General features: G+C 44.8%; 1 protein-coding gene across 1 annotated transcript in view; it reads right to left on the reverse strand.

The window, feature by feature from the left end:
- Positions 1 to 1,348: 1,348 nt before the first annotated feature.
- The window catches only part of IGDCC3 (immunoglobulin superfamily DCC subclass member 3), a 192,784-nt gene continuing 168,689 nt past the window's right edge, over positions 1,349 to 25,443 (reverse strand). Inside the window, exons 10-14 of the mRNA XM_038419930.2 lie at positions 11,538 to 11,726; positions 11,090 to 11,194; positions 6,604 to 6,742; positions 5,551 to 5,758; positions 1,349 to 5,005 (exon numbers count right to left, since the gene is read on the reverse strand). Coding sequence (XP_038275858.1) covers positions 4,814 to 5,005; positions 5,551 to 5,758; positions 6,604 to 6,742; positions 11,090 to 11,194; positions 11,538 to 11,726 — 833 coding nt within the window. The 3' untranslated portion in view covers positions 1,349 to 4,813. The remainder of the gene's footprint in view (positions 5,006 to 5,550; positions 5,759 to 6,603; positions 6,743 to 11,089; positions 11,195 to 11,537; positions 11,727 to 25,443) is intronic.

Below are 25,443 nucleotides of genomic sequence, written 5' to 3' on the forward strand. Positions count from 1 at the left end.
TCAGAAACCACAGGGCCTGAGAGCATAGATGCTCTGGCTTAAAGCTGTTACACTCTCACTTGCAATCTGCTTAAGAAATCTGGAGAGAGAGGGGGAAAAAACCTCCCCCAGCATACTGTAAAAGCATGAGCAGCAACCTCTCTGAGGTCATATTTAGCCACTGCTTTATTGGCAGGGGGAGAGTATTTGTGGATTTGTTCACATACAGATCTGGCCCTTTAAAACCCCTCCAATCCTGCAAAACAAAACATAACAAAACCAAAAGACATCATGTAGGAGAAGAGGAATTTTAAAGGGCCAGGACACTTATAAACACTGACTCATATTCGCCACCGGCGCATGTTGCTCAACCTAATTGAGGTCAACGGCATTGCATCTGCTTATGGCATTCTGGTCTATTGGACCCTCAGGGAAGCTGCCCCCCTCAGATCTAACTCTCATGAGGAGTAAATCTATTTCAGGAGAAAGGAAATAGGAGTTATATATTTTTGCTCACTGTGCTATATATATGACATGACAATTCTTTTAGTACTCAAATGCCAAACGGTACGGTTAGTTAAGAGGGGCTGATAAACATGTTTCTGATACATACTGATCTATTCCACAGGTACTGAAGCTGTAGAACTGTTTTTTTCTTTAAAAAAAGGCAAGACAATTGATTCTTTACTTAAACAAGTTTCCTTTCCTGATTCCTTTCCACTTTCAAAGAAAAGTGAAATTGTCACCTTTGATTCATCACCGTGTATAAAAATAAACTTCTTAAAAACACATGCCTATGAAATGGCTAGCCTGGATGTTTAGAGTTGTGGATTGGGTTTTCTTCAGCATCGCGATACAGATGTTTCAATGCCACCAGGTTGCTTGACCACTTGCACTGAGGTAAGTCACCAGCAACATGCACCGATTGAACACACTACATTCTAAGGGCTTCGGACATGAGGTCTACAACAGATACCACCACCAATAGCCTAAAGATAAGCTGCCAGGAGGAATTTCTCCATGCCTGCTGTCACAATGCCACGTTAAGAGCACGGTGATCCTGTCATTATACATGCTGGTGCCGTATAAACTGGTATGGCCAAGTTTGGAGGGGGTGGGGACACTGACAGCTAGTTCTGCGGCACTGTGCAAACTGCGGCTGTGGACACTTAGGCCTGGTCTACACTGGGGGAGGAGAGGATCGATCTAAGTTACATATCTTCAGCTACGTGAATAACATAGTTGAAGTTGATGTACTTAGATCTACTTACCTGGTGGAGTACAGGAGTCGACGGGAGAGCGCTCGGCGGTCGATTTATCGCATCTAGACTAGATGAGATAAATCGACCCCCGCTGGATTGATCGCTGCCCGTCGATCCAGCGGGTAATGTAGACAAGCCCTTAGAACTGTCTTTTTCCCACCCTTCCAAATTGAATTAGGCCTTTACCATTCAAAACAGCACGTGGCTAAGCAAACAGAACCTTTAATGGCCTGGAGTGCTGATACCTTCTATTTCATAATAAAGGGTAATTAATGTAGAATTTGATACTTTAAGGCAATCTTAAAAAAAAAGACTGAAATAAGTGGGTCCCTACATTGCTAACTCTGGGCCACATTCTGGCCTCATTTTCATCTTGTGAAACCCTAATGGAGCTCCACTGGCTGGAAAGCTGCTCAAAACACAGCCCAGTGCAGTCTTTTGGGCTGCTTGAGAGACGACCATAATTGTTCCCAATTGCTCTCTTGGTTCTTTAATGCCTTGATGAAATAGCATTAATTTCCTAATCTTCTATTAAAAAGCCGCTGTACACCCAAGTGATACATTCATCCCTACTGGAGGCTCTCTTTATGACCATTCCCTTAAGCCTTTTTTAATACTACAGCCAGCGTGGACGCACCCAACAACTGCCTTTGATCAGTGCGGGCCTTCCCTTTCCTGGTAAAAAGAAGCAGTTTTTAAAAGGCTTCTTGCTTTACAAATGGCTCATCAGACAAGGGCAAAGAGGTTTTTCGTGTTAAAGCAAAGTGTATTTCCAGACTACGGTGCACACACACATGCTGTTGTGCAGCAACTCAAGTATATATTAACATGTGCACCCAGTCACAGGTCTCTTACTCCTGGGATCTCATCAGCTGAACAGCAGAGAATGTGATGAGCATCTACCAGTGAAAGAGCGTAGGCGGAATGTGAGGTGCAGGCACTGAGGTGCATGCGCCAGCCTGTACTCTCCGTTAGCTGAGTGCGTCCCCACTAACGATAATGAGCCAATTCAGCTTCAGCGCAAGTGAGGACAACTGAGTTGAAGTCAATGGTGCCAAGTCTGGCTTTGGGATTGAACTAGCCTGACCCTTTGGGATTGAACTAGCATAGTTCAGGGCAGAATCAGACATTTAGAGCTTGTCTACACTGACCGGGGGATCAACAAGTGGTGATCAATGCATCGGCGGTCGATTTAGCGGATCTAGTGAAGACCCGCTAAATCGACTGCCGATCGCTCTCCCATCGACTCCTGTAGTCCACCGGATCGAGAAGAGTAGGGGGAGTCGACGGAAGAGTGTCTCCCGTCGACATCACGTAGTGTGGACCCCACAGTCAGTAGATATAAGCTAGGTTGATTTGAGTTACGCTATTCACGTAACTCAAATTGCATAGCTTAGATCGAATTTCCCCTGTAAGGCAGACAAGGCCTTAGTCATTTGTTTAGGCCTTCAGAATATGGCCTTTCTCAGACACAGCTCTCCTGAAGCTAATGGGAGTCTGACTGACTAAAGACTGAGTAAAGGACCTCAGATTTTGTCCCCTCTGCTTTAAATATATATACACATGTTGCCTCTTACTGTATTTTTTCCATTTTTTTCCTATAGTAATAAAAAATGTCCCCCTTTCCTTTCAAAACAACCAATGTTCTTCCCAGCGAGGTGTTAATGAAATAGTCTGGTGGCCCTCCACCACACCAGGCACTCTTTCCACTCAGAAAGGTGACATATTAGGCAGCTCATCCAGCTGTACCCTTGAACATTCTGATGTGCTTTTTAATACTAAGTATTCAGAAGTCTCAAGTTTTAGTGGGTTTTTCTTTTAAAAGTAAGAAGTAATCCACTATGGCTGAAAAAAATAAAGTTAATAAAGAAAATGCATCTTTTAGAAATATGTATTTAGCCAAAAAGGGCAGGGGGAGGGAGGCAGGGGCCAGAATATGCTTTTCTTTCACAAAGCACTTCCCTGAGGCATTTAACACATGACAGAGGATGTGTCAGTGATAATCAGGCACCTCCTTGGATGTGTGAGGAATGAGGTTGAAAGGCCAAGTGTCTCCAGTATCCAACAAGTGCCATTATCTCAACTGGGAGTGTGTTATTCCACATAGCCAATGGTAGAACCTGAGGGTTCTGAGTAAAGATGGGAACGTGCATAAGGGTAGGTGCTGAAGTTCTAACCTATCTGGCTGATGTCCCATAATCTGTCAGACTGGAACTCTAATTAGACAAACTGGTTATTCCCTCGGGGCTGGATGCTGCCTAGAGCTGAGCACTCTGATCCTGATTCAGCAAAAGATGCATGCTTAGTTCTTGGCTAAGCATTGACGTAGTTGGATCAAAACCAGACTGCTTACTTTCTTGTAGGATCAAGCCCACAATCCTTAGAAAATGGGGGATTCACTGGTTTGAACGAGCAATTGGGAACAGCTCACCTGAACTCCAGGGTCCAGTTTGGCCCTAATGTGGCAGGTGAAGACTCTCTTTAGGTAACTGATGGTGGTATACCTGCTACAGCTCTAACAGTCATTAAAGTAGAACAATCATATAAAACTCCAACACACAAAACTGAACACAAGCACTATGACTTGGCTAAACGTAAAGCTTTTAACACTAATGAAATGTCACCACAATCGCGACTTAACGCAAACACACTGCCCTTTCATTTGTCTTTGAACAGGTTTCATTGGAGCAGAGCAGAACAGTCAGATGAAGGAGGAGCAGGTCTGACGACACAAACGAATGAACTTCTATATAAAACTTGAGGTAGAACATTGCTTTCAAGGTTTGGAAGTGCTTTACATCAGAATGACGACGACACAAAAAAAGGACAACACCATGGCAGATATGGAGCATGACTTCTGAGGTAGTACCAAGCTTATGCAGACCAACTTGTTTTGAAAACAAAGGAAGACACAGATATTTGCTGCTTCCCCAAAGACATTCATTCCGGTTGAGGTAGGTTCTGAGTCTACTCGGGATGTTTGTCCAAGTCTTTCAGTAGCCCTCATGCAGGCCTCATTTTTTCTTCTTATTTATATTCAATCATCAAAAAAGCATCCTGAGAAATAGAGAAAGTGTACAAAACCATCAAATCCATGGAGAGGTGGCCTTTCCCGGCCTGAATTTTTGGAGTCAAGTTAGAAGGATTCAGCTTAATCCAGTCATCGTGAAGTAAAAAATAGATCACAAAGTAGTCCTAAAGCTGCTAATGGGGAACATGGGCTGGGATGCCAAGGGAACAAGGCTCCGCCATATTCCATCATTGATGGAGACTGGAGAATTGGTAAAGTCTGTTACCTAGCAGCCATGGGAAAAACAATTATGACCAGTCTTGATAATGCAATTGTAGGAAGAAATGCACAGAGAGGCCTGAGACAGGTCAGGAAGATAAACTTCATAGAGCTTCAAAAAAGCTGTATATCAATATAAAAGTAATAATAAAGCAAAAACAAAAACAAAAATCAGACTGTAGAAATCTTAAATTGACCTGAGATTGACAAATCATTGTAAAGACATCACCAGACATGGAAATGGTTCTTGGTGAGTCCTACAAGAGGCTTAGAGACTTGGCAATTATCCTTCATTGGTGGGACTATGTTTCAAAGCTGGGACTTCCTGGCTAAAGTTGTGTAGCGGTCCACCCTGATCATCAGGAGCCAGACTTTTGGCTTGGGGATCGAGCTGTTCTTCTATAATGCTGAATTCATCCAGTGGAAGTGTACATATCTGAGTCTCATCATGTGAGTCAGGTGGGACGTGATCTGGCTGAGAGGAGAAAAAACATACCATTACAAAGACAATAATTGTTGCATTTGGCTATCACTACCAAGATGCTGGGCTTCTGAGAAATGACATGGCTCATCCAGGAATGAATATGCACATCTTACACAGATGTCTTTAACATCTACAGTTTAAATTCTACCCCATGTTCCAGGAATAAGGACTGTTTGTGGCGATCACTATGAAGTTGTACATTCGTAACCAACCCCATTTGGGCTGACAATGGGGTTCAAAATTGAGACTGTCAGCACTAAACGCAGGAGCCTCTGTCACTTGTGATAAAATAATAATTCCTCTAGCTAGCAGGTGTAGTAGACTCTTAACCTCTTATATGAACTAGCCACTAGTGGGGAACAAAGACACTCCCAGTGTGGAATGGTTTAAACATTAGTGCTTAGCGGATCTATATTTTCAATGGATGGAAGGGAATTAAGCGTATATATCTCTCCACACATCAAGAGAAAAGGAGTGTGTTTGAAAGGGAAGAGTGTCTGTAAATCCCACGATTAATGTCAAGGCAGGACCCTTACCATTATTCCCTTATCTTGTTGATCCTGGGAAGGCAATGCTAGAAACAACCTTTCCAGTTCGTTCATCTCCAGTTGTTTCCCATTCATGTCCAGGTCGTCCCTGTCCCTCCGAGCAACTCCGTTCAGAACCAGGCCTGTGGCATTCCTCTGACTCCTCGGGATCTGGGGGGTTGACAGCTGTTCCTGGACGTTTTTACACATAAGCAGTCTAGAAAAACGAGGGGGGAGGAAACTGAAAGTGCAGCATCTCTCAGCATTGCATGCCGCCCCTTTACGTGAACCTGGGCACACCTCACCGTTCACATCTTACAGCCAATTCTCTACTCATACACAGCCTCCCAAAACAGGAGCTAGACTCAGAGACAAGCCGGCCAACAGAATCACAGTTCTAGTCTTTGTCTCCGCCTCTCCTTCCCCTGACACCCGAAACCCCCTCCACACTTATCGGTGCGCAATGTTCTCTCGCTCCTCCTTATAACCCATTTCTCTGTCACAGCTTTCAAAGCAGATCTCCCTGCGGATGTGTCCACCCTGTGTGCCACCTCATCTGTTGTTCAGGTAGGGTATTTAGTGCAACTGTCTTTTAATACGTTTTGTAGGGGGGAGGTGCTGGCCTGACATCAAAGGCCTCTTGCTGGATTTGGCAGCACAGCTCTGCTTACGATCAAGTGAGCACCCACAACTCCTATGCACTTCAGGTCTAATCCAAGACCCTTTGGAGCCAACAGAAAGACTCCTATTGACTTAACTGGTCTTTGATCAGAGCCTAGGCAAGCGATTACTGTACCAGTGACAGGGATGTTATACAATCCCATGTGGAGGGGCACAATCACCAATGGAAGGAGAAGTGGACCCTGCAATCACAAGTGGGACCATGGCCGGGCCGGTGGACTCACAAATGGGAAGTGGTCTATGGGACATTCATGCTACTGCAATGCGGTTGAGTCTGAGAACACTTCAAACAGCTTGAGAACCACCGGGGCAAAGCAAACGGCACAATACAAGTAGATAGTGTATTAGCGTCCCTCGGCCCGTGTGGGGAGAGAACCGTACCTTCCTCTGTACCCAAACATGAGGAACAGGACACAGAATATAATGCACGTGACTCCAATGTGGATCCCAATGATGATCCCCGTGGTGGAGGTCTTATTATTTTGCTCATCTTTCATGCAGTCACACGGGGGATTCAACACTGTGAGGAGAAGCAGTGAAAAGGGAGTTAGCCCCTGGGGTTTTAGCCGCCTAGTGCTTCCAATGCCTAGACACATGAGCACCGCAGCATGAGCTGGGGTGGGAAGCCCAGCATCAGGCCATGTTCTTGAGTAGCTCAGAGGCTACTAGTTGTAGAAGGAAGGAGGAGACATCTCCCCAGCTTTCAGCCTGGAGGTTTAAGCCCCCATCGGGGGAGGGGAGGGCAGAGCACTCAGCGTTCCCACCCCACTCTCTGCCAGTCAGCGGAGAAGGGGCCTGGTAGGGCAGGGAGGAGGCAGCTGCCGTCACAGCCTCCTGTGACGAGGGGCCTGGCTCTGTCCCCCCTGCTATCAGGACCTGGCACAGCTCCCTCCCCATGGCCCCCCAGGCTGAGAAGGCAGAGCAGGGGGAGCCCAGCTGGGGACGGTGGGGGGCTGAGCCAGCTCCAGGGAAGAGACTGATCCCAGTCCAGCAGCAGCTCCTCCTTGCCCCCTCCCCCACCCCGAAGGAGGTTCAGATATGGGAGAGGGGAGCCGGTGTGGGGAAAACAGATGTGGAAGGTGCTTCAGGAGAAGCAGCTGTAGAAGCAGTGGCCTGGAGGGGAGGACAAGGGTTGGGTGGGAGAGGGGAGGGCTGAGAAGTGTTGGGGGGAAGGGAAGGCTTGGGTGGGGGTGTTGGAGGGGAGGAGGGGGGTGTTTGGTGGGTGAGGTGTTTGAGGCAGGGGAAGGGGGTGTTTGAGGGAGGGGAAGGGTGGGGGGTGTTTGTTAGGAGGTGGGAGGAGTGGAGGAGAGGAGCCTTTGGGAGAGGGGAGGGAGTTGTGAGGAGGGATGCATGGGGGAGAGGGAGGTTTGCAAGGGGCAAGGAGGGAGGGAATGTTTGGGGGGCAGGAGGGGCCTCACTATACTATGAGGGGCTACCTCCCCACAGCTTTGCTGGCAAAGCGACTCCCTTGCTCTCCTTAACGTCCCATTATGACAGTGGCCACAGTGGGGGAGCCCTGCTGGCTGCCCTCAGAGCTGGATTCCAGGCTGTGACCAGCAGGACCCTGCCTGTGCAGGCTCTTTGCCCTGGACCCGGCTCTCCACAGCCCATCTGGTGGCTCTTTAGGACTTGGCATAAAATGTGCTCGTTCACTGTGGGGCTCTCTTCCGTTGAGCCCGTAGCCAGAAGGTATTTATCCAGCGCTGGGTGAGGGGCATGGAGGCAGGGGTGTCTCTCATCTGTGCCAGCTGTTGCTGACAGTCTTTCATGGTAACGTCCCCAGATCAATCAACCGATATCCACGGTAACAGCCAGGGCTAGCACTGGCCAAAGCTTTGGACACTGTCATTTAATGAACGAAATGGGATCAGGCTGCCAAGCGTAACATTTGTTTTATTCAGCTTGCAGGTCAATGGCTGCAGCAGGCTGCCAGCTGAACACTCTTACAGACAGATGTTATCCCCTCACCATGATCTGTACCTAGAACTGCCATTGGAAGAACATCAGAGGGTACTTACTGTCTGAGCCGATGTAACTACAGGCTAAAGCTAGCTGAGGAAAACACAACAGCTCCGCAACAGCTTTCCACGACAGCAAAGTGCTCTCCCCAAATACACCCGCTGTATCGCAGCTAGCTATTTACAGGCCAGCGTCTCCCCCTTTCCCTTTGTGCTGGAGGGGCTAGCAAGGACTTTCAACTGAACTAATTCCTAAGATTTTGCTGCAATCTGGCAGTTCTGCTACACGGTAACAAAAGCTTTCAGCCTAGTCTCCTGAGAAAAGCAATTTCCTTTAAAAGTCGAGCCTGCATCTCTGATCTCTAATGCTGTGTTCAGATGAAAAGTGAAAGGATAACATACAATTATTTTGCCTTCCTGCCTGGGGATCTGTAAACTTTGCATTTTCTCTGTGTCAGAGGTATGATGTGAATTACACTGGAGAAAAAATGCAGTCAGCCAGAGCAGTTTATAATATCTTATTCAGTGGTATTCCTCAAAACAAAGGCTAAGTATTAGAATGGAGCTGATGGACTTATCTGTACTTCCAACAGAGATTCATGTTTACTACGTTAATGGTACAGTATGAATAACAATCTATGTTTTGAAGAAATTCCCATTGGAAGTCTGGTTAAAATGACTCCCAAAGCACCAGGGTATTTTTCAACACATACAAAAACACAAAAGGTGTGAGCAATTAAAGATTCCCCCAGAGGTGAATCCTCTTGCCTCCAGGTAACTATAGCACTGACACACTCAGTCTCTTTCTCTCTTCCTACCAAACACAGATGCCCCCCAAAGAACTAGGTTAAAATTATTTGAAGCCTGATTTTCAGAGGCGCTCTCACCCACCATTCCAACTGAAATCAATGGAAGCTGCAAATAGCGCCTCTGGACACTGGGCCCAGAGAGGAGTTTAGTCTACGTACGGAAGAGCAAGGAGAGTAGAATCATAGCAGCAAACGCTTCCTTAACTCATCACTGCAGCTCACAAAGCAAAGGCAAAACCACCAGTTGTTCTTAGACCATTTCCCTGCAGTGGGAACAGAATCCTAGTAAGTAGTGAGACTAGGGAGTAATCTGCTTCCAAAGCCAAGACAGCCTCCAATGTGAAAATAATAATACAGCGGATCATAACCAAAACTCTATTCACGTCCATTCCTGTGCACCAGCAAGAGGAGCAAAGGACGGGTCAAATCTGGACTTCAGTTCAGGCCCAGATTTGTAAAGGGATTTAGGCATTTCTCTACTCAGCACTGCAAGGACTAGGCAATTTAGACCGTGATTTTGACTTTCGATGAGACGTAGGCTCCTAAATCACTTTTGAAAATGGGACTTAGCATCGAAGTCACTCAGGTCTTGCAGCGCTAAGTAGAACAATGTCTAAATACCTTTACAAATTGTAGCCGCCATTCTTCTGTCAGTTTCAGACAGGCTCTTCTTCATTTTCTTGTTTACAGGAATTTCCTTGTTTGTTTGCTTGGTTTGTTGACAGAGAGAGACTGTCATGGACAAAGGTGTCCCAGATTGTTAACAACCAACCAATCACTCCAGAAACAGTGATTCTTTATCTGCTATTATCACCCACTCTGCAATAAGTTTGTGGAGATGTAGAAAAGCAGGACACCAATGGACTCCTTAAACTACTATAATCAACATAATCTCATCTAATCTGTCTAATGCACCCAACACACTGGTGACTACACCCAGTTCTGGTTCAGTCTGAGCACTAAAAGCCTGACTTGCTCCCCTGAGTACAATGAAGAGACGAGACTGCAAACTTATCTAAATGTAACTAAGGATAGAATTTGGCTCTGAGTCTATTAAGAGCCAGATTCTGACCTCGGATACATGTTCTCGGTTCCCAGTGAAGTCAGTTGGAACTGCACATATACAGAATGAACTCCCAGGATTTAACTCTAAGACTTCTAATGCAATGTTGGTGATAAAAACGTATGGCCTTTGGGGAAGGGACCATCTTTTGATTCTGTGTTTGTATAGCACCTATTACAACAGGATCCTGGTCCATAAGACAGGCTCTTAGGTGTTGCAATAATACAAATAATAGAGTATCAGGGTTGGAAGGGACCTCAGGAAGTCATCAAGTCCAATCCCCTTCTCAAAGCAGGACCAATCCCCAATTTTTGCCCCAGATCTCTAAAAGGCCCCCTCAAGGATTGAACTCACAACCCTGGGTTTAGTAGGCCAATGCTCAAACCACCAAGCTATCCCTCCCCACACTTAAATAAATAACAACAGTTGTCCATGCACAGCTGTTGCTTGTGAAAGAGAGAGAGCTAACTGTGTGCACTCTCTAACCTGTCCACCAAACAGTATGTCACATTCTCCATTTGGGGCCCGTACAACCTGAATTTAGAAGACAAACATGATATTTAGTTACAGGAGTACCGGAAAGTGTGCGCATTTTGCTTTGTTTTCTGTAACTAGAGATTAGATGGAATTGAGCCACCAGATCCAGAATGTTTTCCTTCCTAGCAACACTAATGATCAGTAATTGGTGGTTTGGAGTGTGCTACAGAGTTGGCAGTTCATGCCCATATTATTTCAAGTTACTTCCTTTAGAAAGAAAGAAGGGGTGATGAGTATGTATAAAGATTAAGAAACTGGAATTAACCATATTAGCCACCAGAGGGCACTGCTTCTCCATGCAACCTAGCTTCAAATTTATTTGCTGGGCAGAAAATAAAGTGCTTCTTAAAGGTGACGGTTCAGAAGTAGCAGCACACAGTGTTGGATGCACTATTAAATTAACTGCGTGTTAGTAAGACCCTCCCTGTCTCTGGCTAGATCATTGCTATCCTGTGACGGTTCACATCGCGTACACAAGTTGGCCTGCTTTGGCCTCTTACCTGTTCTTTCAACTGTTTCTCGAAGGGACACAAAGCGGACAGTAGAATTTCCATCCCCGTGCTGGTTATATGCCAGGAGTTTTACTTCATATACCACTGATGGGTCTATTTTAGAAAAGACACGAGGAGGGCATTTCAAGTTAAAGAGCTACAGTACACTAATCTTGCTGAGCCTGCACTTGTTACGAAAACAGAGACATCTTACATGCATTGCAAAAGCCAGTCACTGTAAGTATAAGGACCCGAACCTGCTCTCATTTAAATCAGTGGGGTAGGCTGAGGGCCTAAGGAAGGAGCGGAAAACAAACCTTGCTAGGCACTCATGATATTTATTTCCTGGTTGTCATATATTATTCTACACATTCTGCTATAATGACAACAACATAAAGGGGAATTTTCTTGCTCAGCAAAGGCACATAATGTGGATAAAGCCCTCCTCAGTACTTACCCAAGTGAGTAATGTTATAAGATGTAACGTTGCTGGGCAGGAGCATAGGGCCAGTAAAGTGGGCTAGGTGAACTTTACGGTAGTACAGTTTGAACCCTTCCTGCTGGCCCAGTTTGACGGAGGGTTCCCACACCGCTTGGATGGTGGTGCTGTTAAGAACTTTAATAAAGAGGGACGGCATTGCTGGGACTGAAACAGAGAGAGAGGGAGAGAGGTTTTTCACGACTTGGGTCATGCTTGTGCCCGTCGTAGCCTAAATATAATCAGCCGTGCACAGAAAAATAATGAAATCCCTGCTAGCATTTCATGTTAGCTGCTGAGTCAGGGGGTGTGATAGAAAGATTAATTTGATCGAGAAGATTAGGTTAGGCTAGATCCTGCTTTTATAGTCCTGAATTCCTTCAAGAAGTTGTGTGAGTTTCCTGTTCTCAGCATGGCGTTCAACAAGCTAGAAGGCTACTTTGTAGATTCTGTTGCAATTTGATTCTCGGCCCCATCGGGTCAGGTCAGGAATGCAGGAGCATCAGAAGTGCATTTCCAGATTCCCCTCTCCTCCCCCCAGGGCAATGGTAGCCTTTTAGCCTGATTAATCCCTGAGGGAGGGAGAAACCAGAAGGATGGAGTTAGAGACTTCAGTCTTAAAGCAGGTTTCAGAGTAGCAGTCGTGTTAGTCTGTATCCGTAAAAGGAAAAGGAGTACTTGTGGCACCTTAGAGACTAACAAATTTATTAGAGCATAAGCATCTGATGAAGTGAGCTGTAGCTCATGAAAGCTTATGCTCTAATAAATTTGTTAGTCTCTAAGGTGCCACAAGTACTCCTTTCCTTTTTAGTCTTAAAGCAATATGTGAAATATGCTGCAACCAACTGAGCTCTCAGGCTTCCTGCACTGACTTGCAGTCACTGTTCCAGCAGCGATTGCTAGTCTGGGCTCGGCTCTGCAGTGCGTTTCAGGGGCACCGAAACATAGAGGTTAATAAAGAAGGGAAAGAATCAGGGATCAGAGTGAAAAACAAAGTAGTTTCAATCAAGGCAGTAAGTTTCTCTACATTATGTTGCTGCTACCTTGCAACCAGTTTCATCATAATCTTTTTGTAAAGGGATGTACTTACCAGATCTCAAGGATGCGTAAGGTTGGGGGCAGGGGAGATGCAGGACTCTCCTTTCTTACTTTGTTATCCCCACTTACCCATACTGCTGATGCCTACCCCCCCACCCCACCAAGGGCCTGATTCAAAGCCCAATGAAGTCAATAGGAGTCTTTCCATTGACATCAATGGATTTTGGGCTCAGGCTCCTTGAGACAAGGAGAGGAGCTGCTAGTGTCAGGAGACAAGGGGATGTAGCTAGTTGGAGTGGGGTTGTCCTCCAATGTATGCACTGGGCACCACTGCATGGCTGGCACTGACAGGGTATAGCAAGGGCTGCTGATGAGCATGGTCCATCCAGTGCCCCTGGGGGTATTGCATCTCTTCCTGTTTTACACAGGCCACATGTAGATTTATGCCACAGAGGTAAAGAAAGTCAGAACACTGGGCAGGCTTAGTGCTAGCTATATGCCCCCCAGGTCCCATTCTCAAAGTTCTTCCCGGTGTCTGGAGTGGTGAATTGCACAGAGATTCTTCCCATATTTGCTTCTTCCTTGCACATATCCAAGGTAGTGTCTTAATACAAAGATAACCAGAGCGAGACCATGTACCAAGAGTGAGCCAACCACACCTAGCTTGATGGCCTGAGAAGCTCCCCAGTGATTTGTGGGTCTGCAAACCAAATTTAAGTTTCCCTGTAATTTTTTTCACAGCTGATTCAGTTTAAAAAACAAGGTGGTTTCCTAAGTGATGGAAACCTCAGGCTGCGTTTTAGGGATAGAAAAAGTAGGCTCACATGGGTGCCTGCTGAGCACATAATAACGAGAGACAGTTTGGACTGAGGTTTTTGGCAGAATTTTTTCCCCTTCCTCTCTGTGCTCCTTTTCTTCCCACACTCTCATGTACATCATTCTTTAGACATCCCAGGTGTTGTTCAGTCATTAACACTTTTGCTGACTACCACAAAACTCTATAGAGCAAATTCTCTAATCAGTATCTGGCCCTTTTGCATCATTCACTAAGTGCAAACTGACCACAACTGGCCCACAGAGAATTTCCTTGTCAAAGAGGTGTGCTCCCTGCTGGTGCCAATGTGCCAGCTCTGGGCCCCTAACACCTAGTGTAGAGGGCATGTCAGGGGAGGGAGGAGGTGTTTTGAAGTCAGGCAGGAGGAGTGACAGAGATGTGCCACACCATGGCAATCCTAGATGACTTTAGGGTCCCTTAAGGACTCTAAACCAGTTGTGTAGCTTGAAGTCACTTAGCCGGGGCTTGCTCCAAGAATCAGAGAGCTGGATCTAGCTCCTTATTGTCCCTGCCCTTGGTGCAGGAGATAATCTAGCCCTATAACAATTTGGGAATAAATCTGATCTCAGTTAACCCTGGTCAACAGGAACACTGGAATTGCCAAACTGCAACAGGACAATAGTCCATCTATAGCAGTATCTTGTGTCCAATATTAGCCAATATCAGATACCTCTGAAAAAGGTGTTAATCTTCCATAAAGTACCTAACAGGGATGAAATTAGTATCTGAGTCCACTTGGTTAGCAGTCTGCACTCAAAAGAATAAGGATTGGGGGTCCTGTGGTTGTATCCTCGCTGCTGTAATTACAGTCACTGTTCTTTTTCTCATAAATGTCAAACTATTTATTGCAGTGCTGGTGTAGCCATGTTGGTCCCAGAATACGAGAGAGACAAGATAAGGGAGGTACTATCTTTTATTGGACCAATTTCTGTTGGTGGAAGGTACAGGCTTTTGAGCTACACAGAGCTCTTCTACAGACTTGGGGAAGGAAGTAGAGTGTCTGAGCTAAATACAAGTTGGGATAGATTGTAAAACAGAAGAGGTAAGGCATGTTGGAGGCGGTTTCTTCCACCTACTCCACCTCAATCAAGATGTGGTGTCATCTTTCACAACAAAGATAACACCACCCACAAGCACCACAATCCCAATGACAATCATAAGAAAAAAGAATTGTTGGACTGCACATGCTGCCAGAGGACAAAACCACACACTGGATCATTTCATTGATTACTTCAGGAAAAGAATTCACTGTGAAATCCTCAACAAACATTACTTCCACCACCAAGAGGAAAGCAGATAGTCTCTGAAATCCATCGACCAAATAGTGATCAAACCTGAAGACAAAGGGGACACCACCATAGTCATTTATCGTGCTGACTATGTCAACAAGGCCAGCAAACAACTCTCTGACACCACCTACTGTAAAGAACTCATAGAAGACCTCCTAACACAATTCACCCAGGAATTTAAAGATACTGTCAAATCCTTCCCAAAACAATTTGAAGAAAAACCTTACCACCTCATCCCCCATGAACTCACTCAAGGGACTTTCTAGATGCACGAACAAGGGAACCCAAGCAGGCCCATCATATATAGCCAGGGCACTTTTACTGAAGGAATATCAGGACTAGCAATGTAAAATGTTAACCAGTAAGCATTAGTCATACCAGTTAACCCACCTTAACTGTTAACCCCTGGGCCGCCTGGTCACCTGGCCCCAGCCACCCTGTACTGGTCGGCCCGCTGGCCCCAGGCACCCCACGCCACCCACTGGCCCCAGCTGCCCCGCACCACTTGGCCGAAGCAGCCCCAGCTGGAGTGGCCCCAGCAGCTCCAATCCTTTAATCATTTAACTGTTTAAACTAAATATTTTAATTGTTTAAACCATTAACTTTTTAAACGATATTTACATCCCTAATCAGGACTCATAGAAAACATCCTTAAACCACTCACCACACAAAAGGGCAACTCCCTCCAAGACACTACAGTCTTCCTTAAGAAACTCAGCAACTTTAACAACCTCCCTCAAATACCATCCTTACCACCACGGATGTCACCTCCCTATACACCAACATCCCTCACCGCAATGGCGTGGCTGCCTGCCTCAAACACATACAAGATAATGCACAACCCTCAGAAATCCAAACTTATCTTCACCCATAACAACTTCACTTTTAACAGCAAACACGTTGTCCAAACCATGAGGACAGCCAAGAATACTGGGATTGTTCCCCAATATGCCAACCTCTTCATGGGACACCTTGAGGAAGAATTTCTGGCAAAATGCACCACAAGACCGATGATATACCTGAGATAAGCCATGATATTTTCCTCCTCGGACAGAAGACCTAAACTCCCTCATTCATAAATTTCCACCACAACTTCAATAGCCATCACCCATCCATCAAACTTTCTCTACAACAGTAGTTTTCAACTTTTTTTCATTTGCAGATCCCTAAAAAAATGGAGGTTGGACCCCTTTGGAAATCTTAGTATATAGCCTGTGGATCCCCAGGGGTCTGCGGACCACAGGTTGAAAACCACTGCTCTAGAACACTTCTATACCAGCATCAACTTCCTGGGCACCATGATTAGCTTAAACAATGGAACCCCACAAATGACTATATACGAGAAACCCACCTTACCTCCACAGAGCTAGCAACCACCTCAGACACACCACAGTAATCTGTTATCTACAGCCAGACACTCAGATACCATATAACTTGCTCCAAAGAGAGAGTCCGGACTATACACCTAAACACACATAAACCTGCCTTCACTAAACAAAGACACTCCACCAGAGAAGTAGATTACATCATGGCAAAGGCCACTCAAATATCCCATGAGAACCTGCTTCAATACAGAAAAAAAAACCCACTGACAGCACACCCCTGGTTGTAACCTACCACCAGCCACTAGAACCCATATGAGGTGTCATCAAACTGTTACAACACATTGTGAGGGGGACCATATCCTGAAAGAAATCTTTCCTGAACCCCCACTTCTGGTCTTCAGATAACCTGCTAAACTTGCCAAGTTCATCATCAGAAGCGAAATTCCCACAGATCAGGACACACCAACTGAAAGCAGCACTAGGCCCTGCTAGAACAACAGGTGCAAAACATGCAGACGCATCTCCACTACTACAAAGATCAATACCCCTCACAACATACACCTTTCAAGGTTCCTGGGTCCTCCCTATGCTTGTCATAACATGTGGCGTACCTCATCCAATGCATCAAATGCCCCAATAACAATGATGTGGTGTAGCTCAAAAGCTTGTACTTTCCACCAATAGAAGTTGCTCCAATAAAGACATTACCTCAGCTATCTTGAGTCTACCTTTTCTCGACGCTTTCTGAGATATTTGTCTTGACAATATTTTTTGGCACAGAGTTCCACAAAGTAATTGTATACTTGAATAATAATAATAATTGATTTTAAATGTGTCAGTTTTTAATTGAACTGAGTGGCATCTTATGGTATTACAGAAAAGGTAAGTTTGTTTCCAAATGTTGATAAAAAGTAATTGTGCCAGTTTGAAGCTTGACAACAGCAAATAAGCTACTTTCCCTGGTTTTTTTACTGTTTTATGAGATTATGGTCAAAACAGCACATCTGAAGGATCTGAAATTTCCCAGACATTTTAAAAGTTCTTTTCTCAAAAAAGTACAGTTGTTGTGGAAAAACAAAAACTAATCTGTTGTTTGAGACACTTCTGTGCAATTACAGTAATATGTCTTCCAAAAAGGTATTCCATCTCCATTGGTTTCCATTGGGGTGCAATGTCAGGGCAAGTCAATGAATTTTCCTAATAACTTGCATGTAAGTCAATAGAAGGGAACAATGAGTTGGAATTTTCCATTGACCTACATTAGGAGAACATCCCCATGTACATTCAGTAGAAAACGATAAGAAAGCAGGCTTCCATATTCATTGTATAAAGATATTCTGATTTAACATCTATTAGCGGAAAACAACCAATTATATCAAAGTTTGCTTCTTACCAGGATAGTATCCAGATGTGTAAGTTATTGAAATGGAAATCTATTTACGCCATGGCTTCGTATGTGTACACATCAATGGAGTCTGTTTATGGATCAGAACTAAACTTGTACTGGAACATGCCATTTCATCCAAGATGTAGATATAATTTTTTTAATCCAATAATGTAATTTTTCCTATAATTCTCCTTCCCTCCTGATCCCTCCAGAACAAACCTGTGGAGTGGTCTGGGCTCCCCTCTTTGAGGCAGGCCATTTGACTTGGCCTAGTGGGTGGAACTCAGGCCCTACCCTAAAATGGAAAATAGCCTTGTAAATGGAATCCCTAGAGGAGGTGGAGGTGATTGATCCCACCCGTTGAAGCGTGGCCCTTATTTATTGGTCTCATATTCTCACATGGCCAGCATCTGCTCATGGTGCCATCTCAAAGAGGTTCATTTCACCATGTGACATTCTAGCAATGGTATTTTGTCCCGGTTATAACATATGGGACCAGGAGTTAGAGACCAGGATTTACTTAGTTAGATTTAGACTCACACTTGCTTACCAAAATGTATCTTACACATCACCTCTGAATTCGGAACACCGAATTGAATGGAGCATAAAGGAGTCGACGCTGGTTTAACTAACATGGGGAGGACTCAGAAGGCAGCCGTTCAGCTCATAGGAGGACATAAGAAGGTGTACTACATTATGCTTCTCTCCCCATACCCATTCGATGTGACAATGCGGATAAAACGTGCCATTCCATGAGATGACAATATCATTCTGGAGATAAAAACTGACCTTCATAAGAATCATTTGATGCAGGAGGCATTTGCACAGCATATATCCAGTGAATGGATCTACGGGCTACACCAGGACTGTGCTACACAATACTATTCAATTCAGGCAACTGTCCTGGAGTCAATCCCTAAGCTAGGGCTGGGCTATACATGGGCGCATGCAATGTTCTCTCCGCTAGGGAGAAAGAACGCAGCACTTTTGTGTGATGAGCTCAGCATTTGGTAGCCCCAGGAACTGAAAATTTGAGCATATCCTTAAGTAAACAGATCTCACATGGCAGCACAGGGTGCTTGGCCTTGTGCCACCTGAACAAAGATGAAATGACGCGGGGGGGGGGGGGCGGGGAGGAACTGCCTGGACATCTCTAAATTGCCCTACAATGCTCAAGGACTATGTGTTGCAGAAATCACCTTCGAGACTAAGAAACCTTGGTCAGGCACAGGATGTATTTAAAGAGCTTAACAGCTAAGGACACTAGGGTACAGAATTTCAGCCTCATTGCAGCTTAGGGTTACCAGATAGCAACTATAAAAAACGGGATGGGGGTGGGGGATAATAGGCACCTATATAAGAAAAAATCCCCTAAAATGGGACTGTCCCTTTAAAAACGGGACATCTGGTCACCCTATTGCCATTGCTTCGCACGGACTCAGAAGTGGTCTGGCCACTGGAGGATCTACCTTGCATAGAGGGTTCCACTAGTAATGCAGGATGGCCATAGCTGCTTCTACGTTTCTCCCCTTCCCCAGGACCAAGGGGGCATGTCCAGTGCAACCCTGCACGCTGGAAATACTTGGCTACTGGAATGGCTCTGAGGACCACTGACAACAAGTGTACAAATAGCACAGCCCTAAGCTATGTCAGGCTCAGCTCAGCCACAGCCCAGTATCTGGCCTGAGAATATGAACTCTGAAAGCTGAGGAAGTTCGGGGAGGTCTGTCATTTAGACCATTATAGGCATAAGGGCCAGCTGCAAAGTCTGGATCTGGATTTCGATCCCGATTTCTCTAAAGTTTAGGGAATGTAGGATTTGGCATTTAGTGATAAATGTTTTTATCCACAGTGCTTGTCATGCTGCTGCCCACAACTTTTATAAAAAGAGCCTGATTATTTTCACTGGCACAAAATGCACAGAGGTGCATCCATAGAGTCTTTTCATTTGCTCAGATGTATGCAATTTCGATGTAATTCTCAAGTTCCTGGAATTTTGCCACAGCAGCTTTCAGCTGGGAAAAGTCCGTGAGCCTCTGAATATTGTAATATTACAGTACACAGGTTCTCTCTCGCCATCTCTCAAGGTTCTTACACAGCATTTACAGTGCATGCCTCACCGGGGTGTGCACAAAAACTGCCTTTTCTGATCTATTCTTTGAGGCATGTGTCTTTCTACTGAGACTCTGTATGCTGAAGAGACGGAGAAACAATGAAATCAGCTGCCATGTATCAACAGAAGAGCAGTGGGCACACTCAGGGCAATGTTTCCCCCTCTGGACTCCAACGTTGAGTATGCAACTGATTGCACCACAGACGTAGGCGTCTGCCAAATCTGTGCATACAAGCAGCCATGTTTAGATTCCAGTGGGTGCCCAACAATCCAATCTGCACACAAACATGCAGGATCCGTGCAAAAATGAGTGTGCATTGGTTGTGCATGCAGAAGTGGGTATGCTCAATGGTAGGCTTGCTGAAAATCTGCCCTTTGTTAGATCCTCATTACCTGAGTCATAAATGAAAATGTGGTAATGGGGGGAGAAATACCTTTATTATCCATTGGACAAAGAAACATTAACATTGGCCACCCCAATTTGTGAAGAGTTGGTTTTATTTTACGGTATAAGAGCCTTACATTTAATAAAAACCACAAGAACTTCTCTCCTTCAAAACTTGGAATATATAGTATTCATTTAAACTTGGAATATATAGTATTCATTTTATGTATGCACTTGTAGAATGCATGTGCTGTTTATAATTTCATTACACAAATAAGTGTATACAGCATGGCAGTATAGAGGTATGTGTATATATATACACATGTGTACACACACAATTATATGTGTTTCACAGAAGTATATATAACAGGTAAAATATATCTAATATATGTAAGGAGTCTCCCAAGTTTACTAAGGGATGGAATACTTGTTTTCCTCTTCAGTGCTGTTTGGAGTTTTCCCCAGGTCATTTCAACTTTCTTCTTGGCATCCTCTTTAGCCGAAGATGACTAAAGGAACAGTCTTCATCCTAGAGAAATGTCAAAAAGTCCTGGAGAAAACCCTAAAAAGCATTAAAAGACAAGAATAGGAGTGCGTGCTGCTTACACGCTGTTATGATGCACATATAGTTTGAGATTTTAAAAGTCACATTGTTTGCGTCTAAGGCGTGCACCTGTTTCTCCCCATCTATAATATGCCATATCTTTATCTCGCTACCGGAAGGCTGAGCAGCAATCCCAACTATTGGAACAAAAAGAAAAGGAAGACTTGTGGCACCTTAGAGACTAACAAATTTATATGAGCATAAGCTTTCATGAGCTACAGCTCACTTTCAATCGGGTGAGCTGTAGCTCATGAAAGCTTATGCTCAAATAAATTTGTTAGTCTCTAAGGTGCCACAAGTCCTCCTTTTCTTTTTGCGAATACAGACTAACACGGCTGCTACTCTGAAAACTATTGGAACAGATTCTGATCTCATCTACACTCGCATAAATTCAGAGTGAATACACTGAAATCAATGGAGTTGTTCTGAATTTACAACAGTGTGTCTCAGAGTAGGGCCTAGCCTATTCCGCTCTTTCTAGGCTTGTGTCATGTCATCTTTCCAATTCATATTATATTGAAATACCTACAGTATCTAACCCATCTCTTCCCCTTCCCCCCTCCAGTGACTGGATTGAGATGGTACCTCACAATACAACTAACAGCTTCTGTGCTGGCTCTTTCAGTTCCAGTGCAATTTAAATTTTCATTAAAAAGAAATAGGATTCTAGACTATGAAGAAAACCTTCCGAAGATGGCCCGATGTGCTGCTGTCTTCCTGCACCTGCCTGTAGACTGCCTGAGACAATGGGCCCAATCCTCATATCACTTATGCTAGTGCATATTTGGAGTAACTCTACCAAAATAAGTGGAGTCATGCAAATGTAAAACTAGCTTAGGGGAACTCAGGACTGGATTGAAGAGCTCTAAGAGTCTTGTTATCAGAATCCTCTCTCCATTGCATGATTGTTTGTCCGTTTCTCAACACATTATTGATTATGGTGTTACTACTATGCCTAGAGCTTTACATCAGATCCCTGCCCTGAAGAGCTTAGAATTCAAACAAGAGAGACATGACAAGAAATGAGAACCAGGTGTGGTGTAGACAGGGTGGAAGCATGAACAACGGAAAACAGAGAGGAAGATTTCTCTAATGCCAGATATTTACCAAGGATGCAGATAATTTATTTGGTTTCCCTCCTTGGTATTTTCTTCTTCTTCTTTTTAATTTTTTAATATGACCAGGTGCAAAGAAAGAAGCAGAAAGCATCAAAGTTGAGAATAGTGATAGAAAATATGAAAGGAGTTTGGAGGAAGGGTTTGAAGGAGACACCTATATGTGGCTTGTTGCTATTTGCCAGCATTTGTGTGTTAGACGTGCATTTACGGGCATCAAAATCTGAAATAAGTCCAAGTCAGTGCCCAGCAGCCATATCCCCAGTCTCGGGCCAGCCACTAGAATGCCTGTAATGGGATCTTTTCTTGTCTACAAATTAAGGGCCAAATCCAACTCATCTTACTCCCAGAAAGCTCCAGCTGGCTTCTTCATGGGCCTTACCCATAACCTCAGTTCTGCACTGCAAGTAGTGTCTCTCTGTTTGGTGTTCAGGCAAATTGTCTCCACACATTTTGCATCAAGAAGCAGAGAGTCCCATATTCTTATGTAGCCCTGTTCTTAATGAGCTGAATTTCTTCACCATATTACACCTTGGAAAAATTTCTACCAGATAATAATTCTGAATTGTGCTGACATTTACCTTGTGGCTAGGAACTGCAGTGGCCACATCTATACAAGGCACTGAATTTAGCCGTATGGAGTGGAAATCTATCAACTTCATGAAAAATATAAATTTGTTAGTCTCTAAGGTGCCACAAGTACTCCTTTTCTTTTATCTATACAGAAGTTATTGGGATAAGTTTTGCCCTAATGCACTGGACCCTACAGTTTGCAATGGGGTTGTATGCAGTGTAAGACAGGGCAAAATTCATCTTGTTATTTTGTTTAAGATATAAAGCTTGGCAAGCCTTTGTAAGGAACGGGCAACAGACATGCCAAAGCAGAGGACTCTGAGCACATCTAATACGTCTCCTAGCAGCAAAGACACTAAGTGTCACTGTTCCTCTGTCCCTGAGTCAGGATGACAGAGCTATCCTGGGGGAAACTTGACAGCATCAGATAAGACATTGCACATGGAATATTGTATGGAGGGGAAACAACATATTTTTCCTGTCACAGTAATTTTAATCAGTTTTAATAGACAAACACACTCATTTCTTCTGCAGATACTTACAGTCCTGTACAGCATAGGTCCTTTCCTGTCAATAAGATTTCACCAAAACAACCACGTAAGCACTCATATGAACATGTTCCACTGTACATAAACTTGGCATCAGTCTTATTTTCAGTGAACATCCAAGTCTAGTGCTCTACATTTTTATGGAACTGGGATGCCACAGATTCTGTTCTTGCAGCTTCTTTCAGCCGGCTAGATAGAATATTTTATCCTTGAACAGAAAACAGCTGGGTGTGGCAGACGGGAGCTCCACAATGCCAATTTTCCACTGGTGTAAAGTCCAGTAAAGACCCTATGTCTTTAAAACTTAAAGCAGCAGCAGCTCTAAGGTGGTGTTAAAACCAGGTCCGATCCTCAGAGTCAGGGAGACGTAACTGGCTGTTCTGAGAGGGCTATGGGAAGCAGAGTGGAAAATCGAGCAGGCCCTCAGCTGTCCTAGAATTTGGAGACTGCAAAGGTGGCTTAAAGCTACCTCTGCCACACCCCTCTGTCTCTCCACCAAGCTCAGGAACAGAGCAACTCAGAATCTGGCGTTTGAAAGGTATGTCTACACTACCCTCAGTAAAAAACTGCAGCATGGCCATGAGTCAGCTGACTCAGGCACTGAGATTCGTTGCCACACATTTTTTATCGCAGTGTAGACCTACCCTAAGTCTCTGCTTGTCGTCATGCCTCCCCAAAACACAAACCAAACCTGGTGTCACTGAATTTAAAATAAGTCACAAAAACGTTTCTGTTCTTAGGAGAGTCTTTTAGAACAACATTTTATAGATGAACTAGATGACAAGAGCCCCTTTAAACAGCAGCAATCGGGGGAAAAAAAGAAGTGAATTAAGCTCAATAGAGGGGTATTTAGCAAGGCTTACTTGTCCATTACAAATTGCAGCTTAGTGGTTAATCTTTGTTACACGGGGCGATGTTGTTTTTAAAGACATTAGGGCTGTACAAGGATGCCTTCAAGCTTCAAAGAGCCTGGAAATTTATTACCCTGATACAAAATACGTAAACGTGCATGTGCTGATTTAAGGGAATAATGTCAAAAAGCCCTACCCAGCCTGCCCCAACCTTGTCCAAAAAACACCAAGTTTTATGAGGCATGCATGGCTGCTGGCTACTGCTACTGAACTCAGAGCTTTGGGTCAAGGATTTTAAAGTTTACACCCCCTCTCTCTATGTTGAAAGGAAAGCCAAGCTAAAAGGATGATTGGTTTACTTCAGAATGCTGAGTGAATAACCTTGAAGGGTAACTACCCAGCCCATTCCATTGCAAGGATTTATTAGCCCTTTTACTTAAATACTACAGCAAATGTTCACATCCACTGAAAGCCGAGTTGCGATCTGATTCACCAACTTGAAGTCAATGGCCCTATTTCAACTATATCTGAAATAGGCCCTTTCTCCTCATATCATTGATATTTCAATTTCAAATTCATTATCAGAATGCTTTCTTGAGGGAAAACACACCCCTCCTATGCATTTGTCTCACAGCAAAAGAAGAGGCCGTTGAGATAAACCATGGTCATCCTCATGAAATGCTCAGAGATCTGCCCCTTCAGAAAACACTACACCCTCCTGCACACTGCCAGTGACTGAAAGCTATCGCATCTCACGACTGTGGCCTATCAAACAGGGTTGGGTGGTTTCTGTCCAGTTTCCTGTGGACAAGTGTCTCCCATCACAAAGAGCACTTTTACACTGGGGACACTAACTGGCAACCTCCATAGAGAGGCCAAGGTACGAATAGGCCCCAGAGGTCGAACTGAAAGATGAGGTCGCTCCAGGTCAGGGCTTTGTGGCTGGGAGGGAAGCTTCTTGTTCGGTGGGTAAAGCAAGGATTCGCTCTGCTGGGCTGTTAATCAGCTGCCTTCAGGAGAACCACAATCATCCAAAGAAAGTACACATACCGGGTTCTTCAGGAATGGCTGCAGACACCAGACCTTGTGCTCACATTACTACAGTATTTTGGGTCCTGGGGAACACGGAGACCTTTGTTTCATGCATAGGGGGTTAGGCCCAGAGCCTCAATGGGAGTTCAGCACCTGAATACCTTGGAGGACCTGGGCTTTAGTCTTTGTTTAAAACAAGTGGTTTAAGGTTACAACGCAGCGTTGGCCTGATCCTGAGATGGGCTGGGCATTCAACTCCCATTGGCTTCCATGGGGCATCCAGAGCCTGAGAGTGCTATTCTCATGTAGCTGGCTGCCAGCGTAGGGCTACCCTTGCTACAACCTTTTCCCCGGCCTCACCCCCTGAGCCAGGAACCAGGAAGTGAGTGGCACAGGAGCAGCTCCAATCGCTCTATGTCACCCGTGGATCCCCTCTATGCAGGTGTGCTGGTTTTATTCTACCTCATCTTCCCCCTCAAAGCAGCTACCCCAGCTCACACCAGCTGCAAATCTGGCCCAATGATTCCAAACTGAGACCCAGAGCACCACCTGGCGAACAGTCTTTACTTCCTTCATCGCTAGGGTCTGATCCTGCAAGACCTGCACACACAGAATTTGGGGTGGGGGGTGGGGCGGAAATCTAGGCATGAGGCAGCATGAAATCAGGCCCCTCTGAGGTGATCAAAAGAACTCACTCATTTTCCAGAGAAGGGATCCCGGGTAAGGAGAAATGGGAACAAAAGGGCCGTGTGAGGAAGCCACTGGCATTGCACAGCACAAAATACTGCAG

This window comes from Dermochelys coriacea, chromosome 10, assembly GCF_009764565.3.
Source record: "Dermochelys coriacea isolate rDerCor1 chromosome 10, rDerCor1.pri.v4, whole genome shotgun sequence".
Taxonomy (NCBI): Eukaryota; Metazoa; Chordata; order Testudines; family Dermochelyidae; genus Dermochelys; species Dermochelys coriacea.